General features: G+C 41.3%; 1 protein-coding gene across 4 annotated transcripts in view; it reads right to left on the reverse strand.

Moving 5' to 3' along the window:
* Positions 1-8,885: 8,885 nt before the first annotated feature.
* Positions 8,886-22,411, reverse strand: part of kcnc2 (potassium voltage-gated channel, Shaw-related subfamily, member 2) — a 119,541-nt gene continuing 106,015 nt past the window's right edge. The window contains exons 2-6 of one of the 4 annotated variants that reach the window (XM_085376684.1): positions 17,561-18,494; positions 15,290-15,463; positions 12,892-12,897; positions 10,929-10,931; positions 9,814-9,959 (exon numbers count right to left, since the gene is read on the reverse strand). In XM_085376684.1, coding sequence (XP_085232810.1) covers positions 9,814-9,959; positions 10,929-10,931; positions 12,892-12,897; positions 15,290-15,463; positions 17,561-18,494 — 1,263 coding nt within the window. Of the gene's footprint in view, positions 8,948-9,813; positions 9,960-10,928; positions 10,932-12,891; positions 12,898-14,907; positions 14,920-15,289; positions 15,464-17,560; positions 18,495-22,411 lie in introns of those variants that run through there. The other 3 variants (XM_085376683.1, XM_085376685.1, XM_085376681.1) reach the window with 3 other exon arrangements.

The raw sequence follows: 22,411 nt of genomic DNA on the forward strand, positions 1-22,411 counted from the left end.
TACATGCTGCCCTTCTGGTTTTCAGTGAGGGTTTCCATGTCAGTGTGTGAGTCATTTACAGTGTCCCTGTGGCTTTTTGAGTATTTACCTATAACAAAGCCTGTAAACGGAGCCCCTACTCTACTGCCTGACTCACTCTGCCCTGGACGACTACGCCAGTCTCAGTACATGGTACTTATCAGGATTTAAATGCCACACTGCCGCTGTGTAGCAGCTCCAGGACCTAGCATCTTGCTTGCATTTCAGCAGTGTGTATAAATATACAAAGGGTCATGATTACAACAGTCATTGTCAGGTACCTTTTATCATGACACTTACCAGGGGAATCCTTTCTTAGCAATTAACCTTATTTCTTACCTTTCTTTTCCCCAGTCAAGTCTGCCCCGTATTTAGCAAGTCAAAATAAAATAAAATAAACAATAAAAGGTGAATCAAATAGACCATTAAGGTAAGGCTGGGATGGTCCATTTGGTAAAGTAAATCCGTTGGGCATCTTTCTTCACCTTTAGACAACAATTCTGATGGCAAAAGAGCCAAACGGGACAGGCAAAAAAAAAAAAGAAATTAACCTTATTTATTTTTGTCAGTTTATTTTAATGCAACCGCTGCAGTTCTATGGATTGTAAATGCTTGGGGCTGATTGGTTGTTATGTGATATTTTCTGTTGATTTTAATGACACTTCGTGGATGAACTTCAGCTATTCTAGTTCCATTCCTCATCATGTAAAGTATACCATGTGAAGTCTTTAAGAAGAGATGTAGATTTGAAGGGTGGCAATCAATGATTGAGGCAGTGCAGGACGATAGTGTTGCTGCCCCTACAACGCTGAAGTGGACGAGCAGGAGAACATGGATGGCGTGTCATTTTTGTGTACTGGACATCTTTCTTTCTTACCTGAAATATATTTACTATATTATGTGTTGTCATCCATGTATAATCTATGCAGTGAGGGAGGGTCCTCTACACTCCTGTGTGAATCCAATGTATTCATATGTGTTATTCTCTAAGACTTCCTGATGCTTTTATTAATCATCTATCATGACCATGGTATTAAACTCCTGCTTGTTAGAGAGAAGCTCCCACAGGTGTTTCCGGGTAGTCATTACTATTCTTTAAGTGTGTTTGAAAAGGTTATTAACTGGTTAGTAATGTGTTGATTAATAGAAACAAGCACTTATTACACAGAAACTACCCGAGGTAATTGAGTGTTACCCTACTATTACCCCTTTATTACCGGGTTGTAACTAACATACAAAATGCGCATAAACATGCCTACTTATTCCCAATATTGTCACAGTTACCTGTTTGCAGGAGAGTAGATGTGCAGTCTCTCGTCTCTGAACAGCTGGCAAGAGCTGGCTAAACAACAGCAGCTGGTTTATGACGTGACATTGTGCCAGCTAATGTTAGGCTTGAGTGTCCTAAAAAATTACACTTTCACTCTGATAAACAATTACTTTCTCATATCATATGAGTTTATTCACTAAGACTCCAGCAATGTTACATCCACTTCAAAGAAAGTTTCACTTCTGGCAAACGACAGCTAACAGATGCTAACAGAAGCTAACAGTGCCAGAAATGCTTAACGACAGTTGAGGATGTCCTCAACAACTCACAGTTTTATGTCTGTTATCAGTCAGAAGTGACGAACTCTGACTCATAGACCGATCTCAATTGGGATCCAGTCCGAACTGTAGTAGAAACAGGCGAGACATTTAATTTTAATGTGCAACACATCTTGCTTACAAGAAATACAAAAGGGATCAGTGGTTCAAGTGGCCAATGGAAAGGCTTGTTGCAGTAGTAGTCATCAGTACTAAGCATATCATACAATTAAAATTAAAGTAATCGTACAATGCAATGACAGTAGACCAGTAAAAATGTAGAGGTTACTTTGGTAAAATAAGAATTTTCAGGGTGCCGGTTTAGCTCAGAGTGCGATGAGCGGGCGCCTACATGCATTATGGCTGAGAGCAGCCGTCCCAGGTTCGAGTCCAACCTGCCGCATGTCTTCCACCTTCTTTCTCTGCCACTGATCTATCTAATAAAGTTGCCCCCCCCCCCCCCCCCCCCCTTCCAAAGATGTTTAAAACAGCCCATGATGCAATATTCCTGCCACGAATTTGGTATTTTGGATTTCAGCAGCGTCCCCCACCCCCACCGTGCCAAGGTTGAGGCAGGGTTGGTGGGTGGAGGAGAAGAAGGGAAACGCAGAGTTCCTGTCCTGAAAAACACACTCCCAGCTTTGGGTGTTTACATCTCCTTGGCATGTCTGTGGCTGTTTCCATAGCGACTGGAGTAAAGGAAGTTGGGATGTCTCAGAGATATGGTGTGCCGAGTGCTGTTGACTGTTGAACCCGAAGTGGGAAATGATCAGGGAAAACAGGAAGTGGGAGAGGAAGGTGCTGACTCACCATTATCTCAGCCTGAACCTGTGGGAGTAATCAGAGCTGGTCTCCATACAAAGACCAGCTGCTTTGTTTGTCTGTTACTCTCATTCACAGCTGCACTGGCTTGGCTTTAAACACACCTGTGTTATAAGAGTAAATGGGAAAGTGCAGCTACAACAATCAGCTTCCCATCAAACTGGAGTACTGCACATTTTACTGAATGACAGTTTGACCTGAGGCAATACATTAGACATATTTTGCTTGAACCACATCAGTGAAATATGATCACATACATAACGTTTTTAAAGATATGAGTAAATTTTCTCTCCAAAAAATCTCCCAAAAGCTTTATCCCAATAAACTTTTACATTTTTGGGGATCTAGTTTCCATTCTTTCTGCAGTATATACTTGCCATATAATAATTACTGGACTTGATTTTTTTATTTTTTTTATTTGCAGAATGCAAAAAAACTCAAAAAACAAAATGTGATGAAGCTCTGCACAGCTGGATAAAGACCCCTCTGCTGAGAGAGGAGAGACTCATTTTGGAGGAACGTCTTCAGGTCTTCTTTCAAGAAGATGTCCAATTGTTTTCTACATAAAGATCTTTCCTGACAGTTATCGCTGAAGTCCATGACTGAATCTGTTTGGTAAATGTGTGTTCTGCTCATCTTGGCAACCTTTCTGACGTTTTTCAAACATTATGAGCAAAACTCTGGAAACCAGACTAAGTGCAGTCTGTGGTTCTAAATGTTTAGACAACAGAACTATTTTTAGATGCTAATTCCAAGTTCATCTCTGATGCATCCATCAGATTGCTGTGGAGCACTCAGAGTAGAGCACTATATAGCAATATCAGAACCAGTCTATACCATTAATCTAAAGGAATAAAGTGATGGAACACAAACTTGCCTCCTGGCTTTAATTCAAGGTTAGAGTATACACCAGTACACCTCCAGCGTTGGTCACACGTGTAGTCAGTGATGTCATTACATTGCCACCTCTATTTATGCTTCATGTATGCAGAAATGGGACTAGCGATGTTACAATTTTACATCATCTTTGTCGGCCAGCGCTGTTGGTGTGTTCACGGCAAGTGTCAAATGACCCTTACACCCCCGCCATCGCTCAAATGTCCTCATAAGGAATGTCACACTAAGGACAACAGCAGTCAGCATGGTCACCACGACACAACCGAAATTACGGGGGGACCAGGTGTGTGACCACTCACAGCCAGCTGCCATCTTCACATCCACTTTGTGTTGAGGCGTCAATAAATGAGCGATTAGATGGATCAGTCTGGTTTCAGTAGTTAACTGAATAGGAGCAAGTTGGCTACTAACTGTAATAAACTTGCAGAAATATCAAATCTATAAATGATGAAAATCATATATCATGGCAAAAAAATGTATCTGTTTGAGATTCACTGCAGTCAGTTTAAGTCGGGCAGGTTGGCTCAGGTTGGACGGCTGATTCAATGTTGGGTGTGTTTCACACAAACTCCCTGAGCGGACACTTGGACCACTGTGAGCAACAGCAGACGTGTGCACTGTGGTCACGCCAGCATCCAATCCATCCAAGTCACATGTTTATTAAAATAATCAAATTACAGTATTTACATTTATGTTAGACGACTTAACTGCTTTATCCCACTTACAATGAAAATCAAAAAAAATCTTGTTCATGTGCAGCATGTTAACGCTATTGGAAGTAAAAATAACTTCAACTCCAATTTTGAAAACACAACTTTCTTTTTTTTTTATTTATTTATTTTTTTTTTTATAAAGCTCTGACTGCATTATGAGTCTGTGGTTTTTTGCAGCTGTTTACCTGAAAATGCAGCCAAGGCGCTTTTTAAATAAACATTTCAAAGTATTTACAGAACAATCAGCTGTTCTGCATCAAATCTGATGCCACACAAATTATTTGTGCTGCTCCAAAAAATAATTTCTGTCCACTATGAGATGAAGGAGAACAACAGCCTGATACCTGCAGGCCTGACAGCAGCAGATGTGTCACTGCTGTAACACCTGTGACACTCAGCAGGCGCCTCATTGTTCTGACACACAACAACACTACTGACTACACTACACACTGACTACACACTAACTACACACTGACTACACACTAACTACACACTGACTACACACTAACTACACACTGACTACACACTGACTACACACTGACTACACACTAACTACACACTGACTACACACTAACTACACACTGACTACACACTGACTACACACTAACTACACACTGACTACACACTGACTGCACACTAACTGCACACTAACTGCACACTAACTACACACTAACTACACACTAACTACACACTAACTACACACTGACTACACACTGACTGCACACTAACTGCACACTAACTGCACACTAACTACACACTAACTGCACACTAACTACACACTAACTACACACTAACTGCACACTAACTACACACTAACTACACACTAACTGCACACTGACTACACACTGACTACACACTAACTGCACACTAACTGCACACTAACTACACACTAACTGCACACTAACTGCACACTGACTACACAGTGACTACACACTAACTACACACTAACTGCACACTAACTACACACTAACTACACACTAACTGCACACTAACTGCACACTAACTACACACTAACTACACACTGACTGCACACTAACTACACACTAACTACACACTAACTACACACTGACTACACACTGACTACACACTAACTGCACACTAACTACACACTGACTACACACTGACTACACACTAACTACACACTAACTGCACACTAACTGCACACTGACTACACAGTGACTACACACTAACTACACACTAACTGCACACTAACTACACACTAACTACACACTAACTGCACACTAACTGCACACTAACTACACACTAACTACACACTAACTGCACACTAACTACACACTAACTACACACTAACTACACACTGACTACACACTGACTACACACTAACTGCACACTAACTACACACTAACTGCACACTAACTACACACTAACTGCACACTAACTACACACTAACTGCACACTAACTACACACTGACTACACACTAACTACACACTAACTGCACACTAACTACACACTAACTACACACTAACTGCACACTAACTACACACTAACTACACACTAACTGCACACTAACTACACACTAACTACACACTAACTGCACACTAACTACACACTAACTGCACACTAACTACACACTGACTACACACTAACTACACACTAACTACACACTAACTACACACTAACTACACACTAACTGCACACTGACTGCACACTAACTACACGAGGACAACACACTATGTTCAGACTCCAAACACGCTAAATGTCGCAAATCTCCGCCGTCACTCCTAAAACTCCCCCCTTCCTAAACAACTAAATGTCATGTTGCCATATCATTTTTTGATTGGTCGACCAGGTTTCATTTTTCCACCAATAGGAAAGGCTGGGGGGGTTTTTTTGGCGTTGTTTTTGCTGACAGGCTTTCGAGCGTTTTCCTTACAAAACGCCGTTTTTACCGTTTCTTCTGCAGTAAATATAAACAACGACAGTATTCAGGAAGAAAAACAAACATTGCAGATATTTTATCATAACTCTGGTTTTACGTGGCCGATCAACACAATTTAAAATCTGGTATAAAGTCCACACTTTGTCCGTCAGTTGTTCCGTCTGTCCTGCTCACATCTCCAATGGTTGTACACGTTGTCATTAACCTGGCTTCACTCCACATCAGCCGCTTTGCTCGCTAAAACTCCGGCACATGAGGACGCTGTCAGAGCCTGTCAACCACGTTGATTAGCTGCGTATATACGAATGTGAATCGCATCATTGGCTGGACTGTGGGATAAGGCGGCATCGTTCTGATCCCATACAGGAGCAGCCAGTCACTGACTCACACTGTGGAACAGGATTGTTAAAGTTTTAATTTTAATTTCAATTCAGGTTAGATTTTTTTTTTTTCTGTGCGCAGAGACCTGAGTCACTAATGTAAAGGGGAAAGTTTGAAGGTGGTTTAATAGGTGAAGTTAAGCATTATCAAAAGAAATAAGTCGATTTTCTATTTAGAAAAGTGGAGACGATTGACTCCTATATGAAAAGTGAGGGTTTGTGTGGTGTGCGTGAAGGTTAAACACACATTTGTGTTTTTCTGACAACCAAGAAGAAAATAGGTGAAATTAAGCAAAGACAGAGACCATCTGTTAAAAGATAAATAGTTTATGTGAGTCTCTCACATAGTATTTACCTTTACTCTATACACATTGTTTTGAACGTGATATACAATATGTCATCTTATTTTATTTTTTTTTACAATTTGACATAATGATTTTTCTTTTCAGCATGCACTTGCCAACAAAAGGCTCCACAAATACAGAATTACAAAAACTAGAATTATGCTCACAGTAAAACATACGAAACATGAACTTGGATCAAAAGCCTGACAGTTGGAGGACACGATGTAGAAGCACAGCATCAGACTACCAGGACTTTACAGGAAAGAGCAAAGTACTCCACAGTAAGACACAAAAATACATGTTCTGGTTTCAAAAAAATAAACACCTTTTTTTTCAAGTTATAACATCATCCTAGAAATACACGAAGAACGGTACCCCTTTGTCAATTCAAAGAGTGAAGCAGCGTGTGTACTACATGAGGAGGATGGTGGGTTCAGGGCGACACTGGAACAGCTAGCCTACAACTGTGCCGGTTGTGCCACTTTCAGATCTCGCCTGGCAGCTTCTCCAGCTGCTTTTTCACTCGTTTTCCTTCACCTTCCTGTTTTAACAGGCTCCTGAAATCACAGTGTGGATCGGTGCTTTTGTTTTTCGGGTGCTTATTGCGAATCCAATCTGATTGTGTGGGTATGTGGGATTGCTACGGTGCAGATGTAGCCATTCTAGAAGTCCCGCTGTATAACTTGGCAAACTTCTGCTACACGTTTGCTTCACCCCCACAAGGGGAAAGATCTGGAAGAATCAAGTTATTTTTGTTAGCCACCAGGAGTCATGAGGAATAGTCTGGTCAGAACAATTTGGTTTGTATAGAGATGAACGTCTGCAGCACTAACGCAGGGTAGAGAGGGGACTTCTACAACGGCACTGCATCACAGGGGAGCTCTGTCTCATTTCTGTTTGTGCTAAATGTACAAGAGTGACAGCATCGAGTCCACTCGCTGGTCTTCTCTGACCGGGCCTTTCAAGCTATAGACCTTACCCTGGATTGTTAGGACACGCACACACGCACGCACACACACAGTTACACACAGCAGCAATTAACCTACTGAAATTACAGAGAGAAACAAAAGCAGAGATGATCGTAATGTCACATTTGTTCAACGTTGCCTCTCTACACTGTATATACTCGGTGTGGAATTTCATATATGAACACACTCCTTGTTTTGAACACAAAGTGCCTCGAGTGATGCGTCTCAATACATTTATTGCAAGGAGGGATATCACAGCAAGAAATATGATCGACTCAGAGTGTCAACGGCGCAACGTAGCAGCGAGCCGCCTCGTACCTGACTCGCTATATCAAAAGACAGATGTGTGGACAGAGCCACATGGCCCAGATGTGCTGTGTTGTTTTGTATTTACAGGAGCAGAATCTACACACTAGATAGTCTCTTTTAAGGACGAGCCCAGTTTGCTTTCCTCTCCTTTTCAAAATAAGAATTTTTTGTGAGTCGTCCAGTCTGCTCACCGACAGCCTGTCAGTCAGTGGCTCTCGGGTGCGTCCTCATCCTTATTGTCCTGTAGGCGTGGCCTTATGGCTCCAAATGAGGTCTTCCCACTGCAATAGGTCCTCATACTGATGACAATTTATCCCACTGTTATTCAAATAGGAAATGAATTGTCTAAATAAAATATAAACACATGTCTGGATGAAAGAAATGCATCAGATCTCACCATGCACACGCTGTCTGTTTAAAAATATATGCACAAAAATCAAAACAGTACAAAATTTTATTTCTAAAGGCTCGTCTGTGTGCTGGGGTCGTTCATGTAAGGCGTGAATCAATAACTAGGTGCAAAGACAAAGACAAGCTCCTCTTTCTGATAGTTTGACTTTTTGCCGAGCTACGTGGAAGATGCATCTAGTTGTGAGCCAGTTGCTTAGCAACCTCCTGCTACTTCTATAGACACACTGTAGTGATGGGCGAGGCACACTGCTGCATGGTTACGTCTGCTTCCCCACACCTGTTGGTACGCAGAGGCAGTTTATGCCTGTCATTGTCAAAAAGACTGATTAGCTTCAATTTCAACTGTGTAGTCTGGGGACGTACATCTATTTATTTTTTGTGGACATTGTCTCATGAATAAAATGCTACCTGTCTATGCCCCCCCCCCCCCACACACACACACACACACACTGAAAAATAGCCAAGAAAAGGGTGAGATGGCACCGCACCCTCATTCCTTTACCTTTCCACTATGGCGGTGCCTTTCTTCAAGCCATTAAGATAGAACGCTGCTCTCTGCTTGTGTAAAACCAGTAAAGACAACCTCTTTGCAGTTATCTGTGAGTAAACAACCAGAAACACAACAGATTTGGTGGCACTACGTCAGAGGAAAAAGAAAATTAGACACAGAGGAGGAGAAAGTTATTCAGAAATAGCAGCAAATGAGCAGAAAGCAACGCCCAGCTGGGCTTCTGTGTTTTCAGTCTCCTCGTGGATTGTTGCTGAAGCCAATGGCAAAATGAGACATGGTACGAGTCGGGTACGCCCTCCCTCGCCTAAATCCCAACATAACAACATTTTCTAGAAACAACTCCAAGTCTGTTCTACAGATCCTCGAGCTCTCCTCCCCTCCTCTGTGCACGCTGCTTGAAGACGATGGTTACAGGATGATCCATGCAAAAACATGAGCAGGCCCAACAGCGGGTGAAAAGCGACTTGCCCCTCCTCTCCAACTCCAACCCAATTATAACACAGTTTACCATCAACAAAGTCACAGTTTGTGTGAGGTTAAAACAAAGTGACATCTCTCTTTCTTTTTCTGGAAGCACATCTATTTCAAGGTATCTAAATATAACAACATCTAATATCCCTGATTATTAAATGTCCTTTATTACACGTTATGGCTGCTACCTCTGAAGCCACCAGTAACAGTTTTTTTATTGCAAGACTCACATTATGATAATATCGAGCTAAAAGGTACATCAGGAGATGAATGTGAGCTAAGCAGATGTACCTCGAAGGAAAAGCGCAGAACTTGCTCAGGTTACTCGAGACATTTACACGATTCTTGGCTACGATGGTGGAGTACTTCTCCACTAGTCACAAGAACTAAACAGAGTTCGGATTTGATGCCAGAGGGATGTGGTTTGTTAGTGGAACGGATATGGGTTGGTTGGGGTCAAAGCGGTCCAGAGGTGGACATCTCACAGGATGGAAGGGATAGGGGAGCGAGAGCGGCGTAGCGGGCAGGGCGATCCATAGGGCGAGGTCACAGGAGACAGCCTCAGAGTGTTACCAGCCATGCCAGTCATGCCCGCTATGTTGTTTAAGCTCCGGGATTTCTCATAGCCTTCAGATGAGGGGGGCGACAAAGGTGGTGGTGGTGGTGGTGGAGGTGGTTGTGCAGGAACAGGACATGAACACACACAGGCAGGCAGGCAGGCAGGCAGGCAGGCAACGATCCAAATCCGAGCCAGCCGAGTGAACCGAGACAAGACAGGAGACAGGAGTGAGACATAGCAACAGTAGCATACTGTATGGTGAGTGCATGTACAGCACATTTCATGACACTGGCCATAAAGCATATTGAAATTCTTAGGCCTGGAGCTGCTTGAGAGGAAGAAACAACCTGACTGGCTCAAAAGTGCTTCTTAAGATTGCTTTAAGTGCAAACTATCTATATTGTTGCTGAAGTAACTGAAATATGAAATCCATTACATCTACAACAAATACAAACAACACTGGATACACCGATAGCTGTTCACATCTTTAGTTCCTGCAGTAAATCGATGCATAATTAAATTAAATTCTCTTTATTTAAATCTTTGCCTACTCTGAAACAAAATAAGTTTGTGTGGCGACATTTTAAACCCGAGCTGTTCTTTATGCTGCATTCATGCTATGCTAGCAGGGAGTTACTGGTAGCCTTGTCGTCACAGCAGATGTTGAAAAAAAGGCTACTTTTATTGTTGAACAATGCACTACTATATCAATTTATTGCCCAATAATATTATATTTTCAGATGGCAAGAGAATCTCTATGCCACATCAAATCGTCTAAATGTTTTAAAATTGAGCGATGAAAAAGTGGAAGACTTTAAAGCCCCACCATGCACAGTATTCATGTTTTTCTCTTTAGGGTCCAAAAATGTAACAATGCCAGCAGTTTAGCATGTCAGAGTTGAATCTCACTTGTGTTTGCTGTTTGGCCAGCTGTGCTATTTATTTAAAACTTTTAAGATGAAATATTGAATTTCAACAGTACGAAATGCTGTCATTTAAAAAGATCAATATTCCTTTAAGTAGATTCTTAAGAAAACATTCTGCTTTAATGAACTTGTTCCTGCTTTGACCCACATCTGCAGATCTTGATACAGAAAAGAAAGCTCTGTGATTTGTTCTGCAGCATCTTGGACCACAGGTTTGCTAACTCGTGGATGGTCAGTGAACAAGTGAATTAGTCATGGTAAAGGTTATCTGTTTCTACTGGCGTGTGGCTGCTCCTCTCTATCAGCGGCAGCGACATGTCCATAATTTCATCAGAGATGCCCCTCATAGCTGCACGACGTCACAGATGGCAGCTTTGGTGAAACTAAGTTGAAGAAAGAAGCTGCACAGCTATCTTTGGTTAGGGAGTCTGAGGTCAGTGATCAGGCCAGTGTTGGACGCACAACAGGAACATTCGTGGGATTTGTAGTCAGTCCTCTGATGCTGGGAATCTACTTCATTTCTCTTTCACTTTACTGACAATCTTTCCTCTGAAAAAGTGGTGCTTAGTTACTTAATGAAAAGTTGATATGGGACGGAAGAGTCAGCTTTTGATTTTGTTTATATTGTAGACAGTGTTTCTGTTTCTTGGTGCTTGTAATGAAAACTTAAACTAATAATAGAGCAGTCGTGCTACCCTGTAGTTAGCTAGGTAATTAGTAAGTAGCATATCTATTATATGTGTTGCCATTTGAAGCTGTATGTATCTTGAAGTTCTTTGAACTTTGCAAGCCAGCGGAGCTCCTTCGTAATTGTATTTCTGTAACTTGCACAGCAAGCTCCACCCCTGAGAAATACCTCTGTGAACTCTGTCAGAGTTTTAGCTAAATGAGAGATATTATAATTCTTTAACTTTAGGGCTGAAGAAAAAAAAAAAGTCGTTCATGTTGTGGCACCAGTGACAGCATCATTAGTATTTTCTCCCATTAGAAATGGATAAAATTTCCAAGGAACGGTTAAAGTTAACAAGTGCACATATAAACCACCAATTCATATATTGAGCCACAATATGTAGCTTAAAATGAACAACATGCATGTGTCTTAGATTATGTATCAAATGTTACTGTGTGTGTATGAATCCAGACACATACTGATGATGATGATAATCGACACACCGTAATTCAATCATCTTAACAACAACAGCTCAAACTTCTGAAAATGCTGCATGTGATGCACATCAGTAAATCTGCATTGGGTTCAAAATAACCAAACAAGCCACAGCAGCCAGCGCAGTGATGGAGCATGCCAATCGGCTGATGAGGAACAGCAAATGGAAATGTTGCCTCATTACCACTCTGCATACACCACCATTTGATTCACTGAGAGCATGGGTGCAAATTAAACTGGGGCTCTTTCAGAATGAGCCAAGCGAGCAGAACAAAAGAGAGCCTGGGTCTGAGCCAACAGGTAGCGGGAACAAGAAAGGAACCCATGTTTTATGCATTACCGTCAGTGTGGCGGCAACTGCAACCATGATGGATAAAAGGGACAGCTGCTCACCTGACTTCACTGAAAATCATGATGCGCTGTCGCTGAAGATGTGGACAGGTTAACCTGTTAGACTACTCCAGTAATCACCTCAAAGCCATCAGCAGTTGTTTTTTGTTGTTGTTGTTGTTTCTTTTGCTTAATGCAATGAAAAATAAGGCTCTGTTAGCAAGCCTAATGAATGATTTGCATTCATTAGAATTCTTGTATAATGGGTGCTTTAGCAAAATAATCAGTGGAACAGAAGCACTGATTTGCCTGCCATCCAATGAGTGCTAGGTGGCTTTACAGCAATAACATTAGGAGCCGGATATTCAGCTAGGCTCCTGGAGATGCAGCTACCTTCCCATACAAGGCAGTTAGCCAAGGCTTAACACTTCCACTTTACTTTGCAGATTAACACAAGATTCATGTCTCTGCAGGTAAATAGAAGAAGCAATCTGAATGACATATGTTTCACATAGCATCCAAATGACATTTTGGTATGTTCTCTATTTAGCAGAGATAATCTGCATCTATCAAAAAAACTGCAGTCTGAACTAATCTCTGCTCTGCGAGCTGCTTGATTTATGTGCTTTGTTTCCTGTAGTGATGTGTCGGTCGCGAATGAAATGGCTCTTAGAGCCAGATCTTTGACGTGAACGAGGCGAGCCGGCTCCTTATCGCGAGCCGTGGGTTTTTTTTTTCTTTCTCTCTCTCTCTCACTCTCTCTCTCGCACTTTTTTCGCTTCACTCCGCACGCGAGCCTTGTGCTTTGCTGGGCAGAGGAGGGAGGGGCGATAGTTAAACTCGCAGTAGCACAGGAACAGAGCGGGAGGGAGAGAGAGAGAAAGAGAGCCAGGGACAACAACCTCCCATCAGAAAGGTATTGTATCCACAACTATTTTCAGCTGTGGATGATAAAGGATTCAGAAAGTTTATTCATGCAGGTCCATATGACAGAGAATATGCATCTTCTTTTTGTTTTCATATTTTAATTTATATTTAATTGTGTTGTGGTTTGCAGTGTTTTGTGTTGTTTCACTTGAAATTTGTTTAAAAGGAAAAAGCTGAAAATTTAAATAGTTAAAAGTTGAACTGTGACTAGTTGGTTTTTGTATTATATGATTTATTTATTACATTTTATGTGGAGTGAATAAATAAAAGTATATTTACGGTGGCCCCTACAGACAAAGCACATAAAAACTCAAAACACGTACAAAACACAACAGAGGTGCTCCAGGATGCTAGGGGGCAGTGTTGAGCTTTTGTTACCTAGTGGCTACACAAGCCAGCAAGTACCAACGACCGGATTTGGCGTGTGGTAGTAACAGGTAAATGAACATTTTTTAAATTATTTGAATATATATGAGTGCCTGTGTATAAATACACAAACACATTGCGTTCAATTGTGTAATTTAAGTGATGTAGGCAGCTCTGTTTTGGAAGTTCAGTTAACGCTAGAAATGTGTTTTGGAGTTTGTACGTGCTTTGTCTCTAGGGGCCACCGCATATTGGTATATGTAAACATGTATAAATAAAACCACTCTTTTTTTTACATTAGTAATTACTTTTGTGCATAATTTCATATTATTGTTAATAATAAATTAATTAAAGCAACAAAACAACCTGAAGAGCCGGTTCAGGGGGCGAACGAGCCGGCTCTTTTTAATGAGCCGAGCCGAAAGAGCCGGTTCTCTAAAAAGAGCCGGAAATCCCATCACTAGTTTCCTGACCTTTTCTGCCTTTGATATCATACAGAACAGCAACAACACTTTTAGGAAATTCAGCAGGTGCAAACTTAACAATAACCTTTAGGCTGGGTCAAAGTGTTAGCAAGCCCTTTCTGAGTCTGACCTTTTCACAATGTACTGGCACAAGGTGAAATGTGCTATGCAATTCAGGAGGGCAAGTCTGACAGCAAATAAAGATGAATTTTATTCCTGTAGTTTTATGAAAAACATTATTTCAGTCATGCAATCAGAGCTATTTCCAACTCATAATATTTGGGAAAGTGACTTCTTCATTTTTCTGCAAACTCAAATTTAAAGAACTGCTTTATTGGAACTGATGGTTTGCTAAATAATGTAAAAACCAAAGGTACAAGGGAAAAAGTTTAAGAAACTGATAAATAGTGTATTTATCAATTCTAACAGGAGCTGATAATGTAAGCTTCTCTTCCTAGCTAGCTTCAGTCTTTAGAAATAAATATTAGCTTTATGGCCAAGAGTTACAAACAGAAACTAAAACCTCGTCTCTTTCCTGCAGATCCTCTGATGATGATGTTTGGTAGGGCTCAGCCAGTACAGGATTTGTAAGAACGGTAGCCAGAGCTATAAGACTGATATCCATTGGTGATTTATACCCTACCCTATAAATATGTTTATGAGTTGACTAAAGACACTGGGTCAGAAATGTATTCAACTGTTTCCAGGCAACCAGAAAACAGGAATAAATTGTGAAGAAAGCAACAGTTCTGAGTCAGCTGCCGGGATGCGTTTGCCCCTTAGAAAGGCCAAAAATGTTATGCAGTGTGTCTGTGGAGAGTCGCGACAGCACGTCAACAGGTTACGTTACCTGAGCTGACTAGGGCTGAACATAAAGCCTCCTCCCTTCCTGGGATGTTGGTGTGCCACTCACTAAGAACATGGATCAGCTGATGAGCATTTGGACAAGTATCTGTGATTTTAATAGTACCTTCTAAAATGATAGGCGGTTTATTCAGACCGGTGGTTCCAGGAAACTGAACTTTACTAATGATGACTGATGATTCAAGCAACTAATCAGTAGCAGTGCACAACAGCAAGCGTGGATTTGACAATGATTTCCCAATAAACAACAGATCTGCATGCTTTTTAGAATACTTTATAAAATCACATCACAATGTTCTAATTCGATGTTGAATTAAATGACATTAAAAAAGTGAAATTTTACATATCAGTTAAACTACCTGTCTTTCGTATCCCTCCGTCTGCAGGGCAGGTGTAATCACTGGCAGCAAGCAGGAAACAGGTCCCCCCACTCCGGCGGTCCTGTTCTCGGGTGCTGGACCTACGCATGGGAACCCTCTCCTCAGGAGACATGGTGAGGTCGCTGCCCCCGCTGCAGTCTACAGACAGAACTGAGAGAAAAATCCATTTGCACATCCATATTTGCTTTTGTTCATTCATGCAATTTACACCAAGCTGATGATTTTGTGGTACTTTTCCCTCATAGACATGACAACAGAAGAAGTTACCAAGCAATGAAACTACAATCCTCACGTCTGCCTTCAACAGAAAGAAACTACGATCTGAATCCATGGAATAACGACACTCTGTGGATTTCAAAGATTTCAAGAAATCTGTTTTTACTTTAACCTTGTGAAAAGATACAGGTGAGACTGATGTTTCCATTCTTACCCAAAAAGGAAAACCCTGCCAAACAGCATAATTCATAGAGCCAAAACCTGATGTCGTTTTTGCCTTGTCTATATAAAAGAGCTATGACTGTGTATTTGAGTGACATTTTCCATCCATTATTAGGAAGGAGATCAGGCTAATACATTCTTCTTAACGTGTAACTACATGCTCTGGCAGTCATAGAGCTCCTCTTTGGGGACTAAAGACACGTACTGACAGTTTCACAATTGGCCATGTCAATTTTTATGATTAAATATGTAATAAAATTGAAGGGCTGGTACATTTACGTGGTTCTAATAGTTTGTGGATGACAGTGGAGGTCCTTGGTATAGCAGTGTTTCCCTTTGCAGGAGAATCATATCAATTTTTGGGGGGGATGGTGAAGATGAAAAAGTATCAAGATTAAATAACACCAGTGTGGAGCATTAGCAATTACCATAGCTACACAGATTTATACATCTGTGCCCTCAAACGTATTAGATTTTAAATCAAACAGTGAAGACGTGATTGGTGCAGACTTTAACTGAACGGGTGCAAAAACTGTATTATCTGTTCAGGAATTAGAGTCAATTGTTTGACATAGTCTTAATTTCAGATGCACCTTCATGGCTCCAATGAATTAACTCGCATATATGTTACCTGGACAGGTGAATTCTCTATATTTGATCCAAAGAGACATCAGTGCAAGGAGCCCCTCCCCCAAAAAAGCAAAACCAAAAACTGAAGGCACAACTTACAAACGAGTGGCAATTAAATAAAGACCTAGCAGAGCATCTCAGTGGCGGAAATATACATGTAATGAGATCCATGGGCTCCAGACTTGAAAGGACTGTTTTGAATCCTTTCATTTAAAATTATGTTAGTTTGTCCAATTACTTTGAGCCTCTGACAATGGGAACTATGGCTGTGATTCATAAACAGTAAATGCAAACATTATTGTAAAACTCTTTGAATTAAAAGCTACAATTCTGTACTTTGATTACACTGTGATTGTTTGATTTAAAAAACTGCAAAAATATGTAATTGTTCAGAACAAGTTGTATGATTTGGAAAAGAAATATGTGTGCCATTACCAACAACAGTTAAAACAACAACATATTCTGATGTCATAGGGTTGGGGGTTGTATGAACTATCAGACTCAGTACAAAGCTGGTATCTATATGTCCTATCTAAAGGACACATGAGAGGAAAGTATCTTTGCAGCCTTAAATTCTAAATGACCTTTGAGAAAATCCGAGAGGTGACTACGGCAGAATGATTCTGTTTGTGCATCCAGTCAATGAATCATGAAATATTCTGCGGTTATTAAATGTAAGTTTCAGGGACTTAATAAACAGATAGTAGGGAGCACCAACCCTGAGGAATGTCTGTATTAGAATTGAAAGAAAGCGAGTATACAGAGGTCAACATTAATTTCCATCAATATCAGATGTGTCAGAGTCAATTACTGATATGGTACTGGAGGGAAAAACAGCCACCTACGGTCTGAGCACCAAATGAGCAATCCTTACAGGAAGAAACACTTGGAAACAAGGAGTCTGAATGCTTATCTCCCACTCTCTGTACCTTTGGCATTGGTGCTGTAAAAACAGCTCAGTCATCTGTAGGGAAACTGCTTTGGAGCTTATGGGTCACATGGGGAAATCAGTAGAATCTGTCAGATGGCCACGGCTTTCTAACTGAAAGGAAGTCCCTCATGAATTCTCTTCATTGTCACTACATAAACAACCCCCTTCAGTGTAATCTGAATTAACTGTTAAACAAAGCGTCTTAGTTCTGTTTTCCATATGACCTTTGTCTAAACATATGGTCTTACCTGAACGGTTGCGTTCTAGTACCCTGCTCCCTTTGACGTGGCACAGGTCACCTTGAGTACTGTTGCAGGTGGTGTTGAGATCAGCTTTGCAGTAGGTGGGGGACCCTCCCTGCACTGCTTGAGGGATATGTTTCTTCCTCTTTTTGGGTAACTTCTGCTTGGCCATAGCCAGAGAATAGTACATCCCAAAGTTATTGACGATAACGGGCACAGGCATGGCTATCGTCAGCACACCAGCTAAAGCACATAATGCGCCCACGACCATACCTGACCAGGTCTCTGGATACATATCACCATATCCCAGTGTTGTCATGGTTACCACGGCCCACCAGAAGCCGATGGGGATGTTCTTGAACTTAGTGTGGAGGGTAGCCGTGGGATCATTGGGCTTGGCGCCGATTCTTTCGGCATAGTATATCATTGTGGCAAAAATTAACACTCCCAATGCCAGGAAGATGATGAGCAGCAGGAATTCATTGGTGCTAGCCCGTAACGTGTGGCCCAGTACTCTAAGTCCCACAAAGTGTCGTGTTAACTTGAAGATACGCAGAATACGAACAAAACGAACCACCCTGAGGAAACCCAACACATCCTTGGCAGCCTTTGAAGAAAGGCCGCTCAGCCCAACCTCCAAGTAGAAAGGCAAGATAGCCACGAAGTCGATGATGTTAAGAAGACTCTTAAAAAACTCCAACTTGACTGGGCAGAAGGTCACACGCACCAGGAACTCAATGGTGAACCAGAAGACACAAACACCTTCCACATACGTAAGAGCAGGATCCGTTTCGATCTCATACTGTGGACCTGAGTCGGTCACGTTGCTGTCTCGCGCCACATCAGTCTTGTTGATGATTTTGTTGAAAGCCTCATGAGTCTCCAAACAGAAGGTGGTAATGGAAACCAGGATGAAGAACAAAGACACGAAGGCAATAAACTAAGAGAAAGAAGACAAAATAGAGAAAAACACATTATCGCCATTACATTTCATTTCAACCATGGCTTCCTATACTATTTAGGATAGATTTGACACCAAAATCCTTCATTAAGTGTTCTCATGAGAAAGGGACAAACTACAACAGGTTTATTACATTTGCATCATTTTGAAGAGCGGAGACTCAATCTGGGAATGCAGATCCAGTCTAGTAAAGCAAGAAAGGTCCAGTAGACTTCAAACCCAGTGGAGAAAGGTGACGGGGAATCTCTTCATTTGGTTTTGCATATTGAGTTACACACCCGCTCTCAAAAACATACTTCATTCTGACCTCATAGTTTAGCTGCTGTTACTATATTAGTCTAGAGCCAATAGCTCAAAGCTTACAGGGCAAATTAAAAAGGCTATTCTGCTGTAGGATGTTCAAACCCTGATCTCTAATACATCTGGGCATGTCTATTAGCAACACGTTATAAAAAATGATCATCTTAATTATAGATCGACTGACTTTGGCCTTATTTCTGTCACTTATGTTAGTGCTAAGCAATCGTCTTTGGAGTAAGATGTGACGTATGGCAACTGGGAAAATGCCATACCTTATCAAACCCTGTAAGATGCAGTATTATTTGAAAGGTCAATAGTAAATTGCTATGCTATAATAGGTTAACTGGCACCCAGTTGCAGACTTGTTCTTAACTCATTCACTGGTAGCGTACCTTACTGGACATCCTTGAGCAGATAGAAATTTGTTGCACAGTGGTAAAGTCTAAATCTATAGATCTACGATAAAAATATCATTGACATCAGTTTGGCATTAGCAATCTATTCATTTTCCCAGAGGGAGTCTGCATGTTATTAAAGTAACATCGATAATTTCCCAAGCTATTTTACTTCATGTTTTTGACATATTTTGCAAATCCTTAATGGAAACAGCTTCCTGAGCTCAAATCCAGACATTGAGCTGCTGTGGAAGAAGACATGCTCAACCCTCTCTAAGAGCTAGATGGAGCAGATTTACAGCCTGGTATGCTGCTTCTCCACCATCCTCCCACAGTCCCTCCACTGGTGTGCTCTACCTACTGTGCTCTAAAGAAGTCGTTTCACACTCTGCCTTGTTTTGGATTGCATGACTCACACGCTCTCATAAATATCATTGCCACTATTTGGGTTACTGTGATCCTGAACTGTGTGTGTGCATTCACTCAAGTGCCTCTCTTTATGTATCTTTACTACCCTGTAAGTGTTTTTGTTCATACACTTTCAATGGCACAAAGTTAAAGCCTCAGCACAGTGTGTGGGGATAAGTCGGTATCACTAAACACCATGTACTGTGGATTACTCAGTTTATATGTATTTTGAGATTGTTGATTATATAGTATATGTAGATAGATATGCAGAAAGTGCTGTAAAAAGTTTGACAGAGGCAATATAACAAGGCTGTTCAGTTCCCACCTCTGACATTGGGCTATGAGTTTATTTTTCCTCTACTACAGACTGATCCAAGCTGTAGGCGAAGGTAAACAAGACGCCATTGCTGCAGTGGGATGTCACTTCTGAACTAACACAATAAATCTCTGCAGTACAGTGCACTGCATGTGAAGGATTTTACTCTGATTTTGCTAAGAAATTAAGCAAATCATCGGACTCAATCTGGATGCAATCAAATTCTGATACCTGCTGCAAAAATAAACATCATTCAGAAGAATAATGCTCCCTCTCGAGGGCCGTGGCTGAGTCTGTCCAAACTGTTTGAAGGATTCCAAAATGCAAGATCTAAACAACTGAGACGGGTTTTCACGTCATGCACGGTTTGAATACAAAATATAAGCGTAGTTTTTGAGAGCTGAATGAGTAAAAAGTTTGTTTTTGTGGTTTAGAGCAGCGGTCTCCAACCCCCGGGCTACGGACCAGTACTGGGCCGTGCGAGAGTTGATGCTCAGGTGTGAAATTCATGGGTTTTAGGTTTTTATCGGTTTTTAGCGTTATTTTTTTAATCATTTTTATCATTAACTCTGTTTCCCTGGGTCTTTTCCTGTGTGTTATGAATAAATTTTTTGGTACCGGTACTGGTTTTATTTTGTTATATTTATCTGCGACACCTGAAAGGCCGGTCTATGAAAATATTGTTAGACATAAACCGGTCTGTGGCGCAAAAAAGGTTGGGGACCGCTGGTTTACAGGGTTTACAAGTGTGCTTATCAGCCACAACCACAACAGGCAACATGACAAATACTGATCACGTTATTAGAATGCAATGTATTGCTAGAAATCTAAGACTACTGCTGTACGTGTAGATATTATTTTTACATTTAACCCTACCAAAGACAGGCACCAACCCATGGTAGCAGCCTGTGCCTGCAAGACACTGCACCCCGCCAAGGTGTTGACCCAGCTTTGAAAATGCAGATTTGAATCTGATGGAGCATATGTGGCATGCACTGTAACATGCTAACCAGCAGGACCAAACAATCCTTTGCCAGCACCACAGGATGCCACCATAGCTCCAGTTTGCATGCCCCGATAGGTCAGAGCTCCTGTGGAAGCTCTTTTAAATTTTCACAGTGTTTGTTTGTTTTGTTTGTTTTGTAGTCGCTTCTTTGTGTACATTAAACAGAAAAATGGAAAAATTCACTACTTCAAAATTCATTCTTTTTTCCTGTGTTTCTTTTATGATGTCTTTATTTCACCTTCCCTGCTGTCTCCATCTCTGTCTTATCATGACATTGGCTGAAACGAGCAGCCTGAGCTGTTTCCTGTAGCTGTGTGGATGCTGCGCCAACTAATGACTAGTTCTGTCTCATGCTGGGATGTAATTCTGATGTGTTCACGTCTGTAGAGAAAGGATGTAGCATACAGCAGCCTTTAAAAGCTGGATCACGTCACAGTACAGCAGCTGGACCTGAACTCACACTCACATGCTGGTGTAGCACTGATGCCCCTGTTTACACACAGCCTCACAAGGTTATTTATGGTAGGTGTTAAAAATGCAAAAGTGCTAACTTATCATGTGATTGCAGCACATGCACTCTGCATGATGAAGAAGTCCTGTGCTTCTATGAGTCGCTGTTTAAAGCCAGCACAGGGAGCATCACACACACACACACACACACACACACACACACACTGTTCAGTCGATTTCAGAACAATGCAGATCTAATTTAGCCAGAGGACGAGCTCCATTTGTGTGGCATGCTTCTTCAGAGAGTTTTTCAGACACAGTGATAACGGCTGCTGAGGAGCTACGACCTGTGACCTTCATGTACGGCTGCCACGTCACGTGCACATGGGGTAGAGACTGTAGATTTGACAGTAGAAAAAGTATGTCCACCAATACTGCTGACAAAAACTATTTGCTTATTTGTCACTATAACAAGGCAGCCCTTAGCAGCTGGATTTACAGTGAGAAACGGGACAATTTTAGTGGAACAAACTTATATTTATTTGCCATACAGCTCTCCTTAAAAACAATTCACTCTTGAGCTTCTTCACAGCACAATCAACCCTCTCTAATGAGAGCTGGCAGCCTTAAATACCTTCAGCTGTCACAGACTAAACCATTATTCCACTCACAGGTGAATTCTTAAATCCCAACCTTCCACCACAGTATACAATATACCAATTTGAATAAATAAATAAATACATACATTTCACATTTAATAAATATTATAGACTTTAATCCTACACCAAACCCAATATTATAAAACCCCAAAAACCCAAGCACAAAGGATTCCCCACACTCCCTTAACCCATGGTCTCTCCCGGAACCTTTAAATGGTGTCTGGACCCCGGGGAAACATTTGCCCAAACACCTTGGAGAGAACACAGGTTTCCTTACTGGTAAAAGCTTATGTTCTCTCAATCACCATTCCTTTCTCCTCACAGACACCACCACGTTCCTAGATGAAGAGCAGCTGTGCAGG

The sequence above is a fragment of the Diplotaxodon limnothrissa genome, linkage group LG17 (assembly GCF_057381915.1).
Source record: "Diplotaxodon limnothrissa isolate DT_005_m linkage group LG17, D_limnothrissa_male_GT1.1, whole genome shotgun sequence".
Classification (NCBI taxonomy): domain Eukaryota; kingdom Metazoa; phylum Chordata; class Actinopteri; order Cichliformes; family Cichlidae; genus Diplotaxodon; species Diplotaxodon limnothrissa.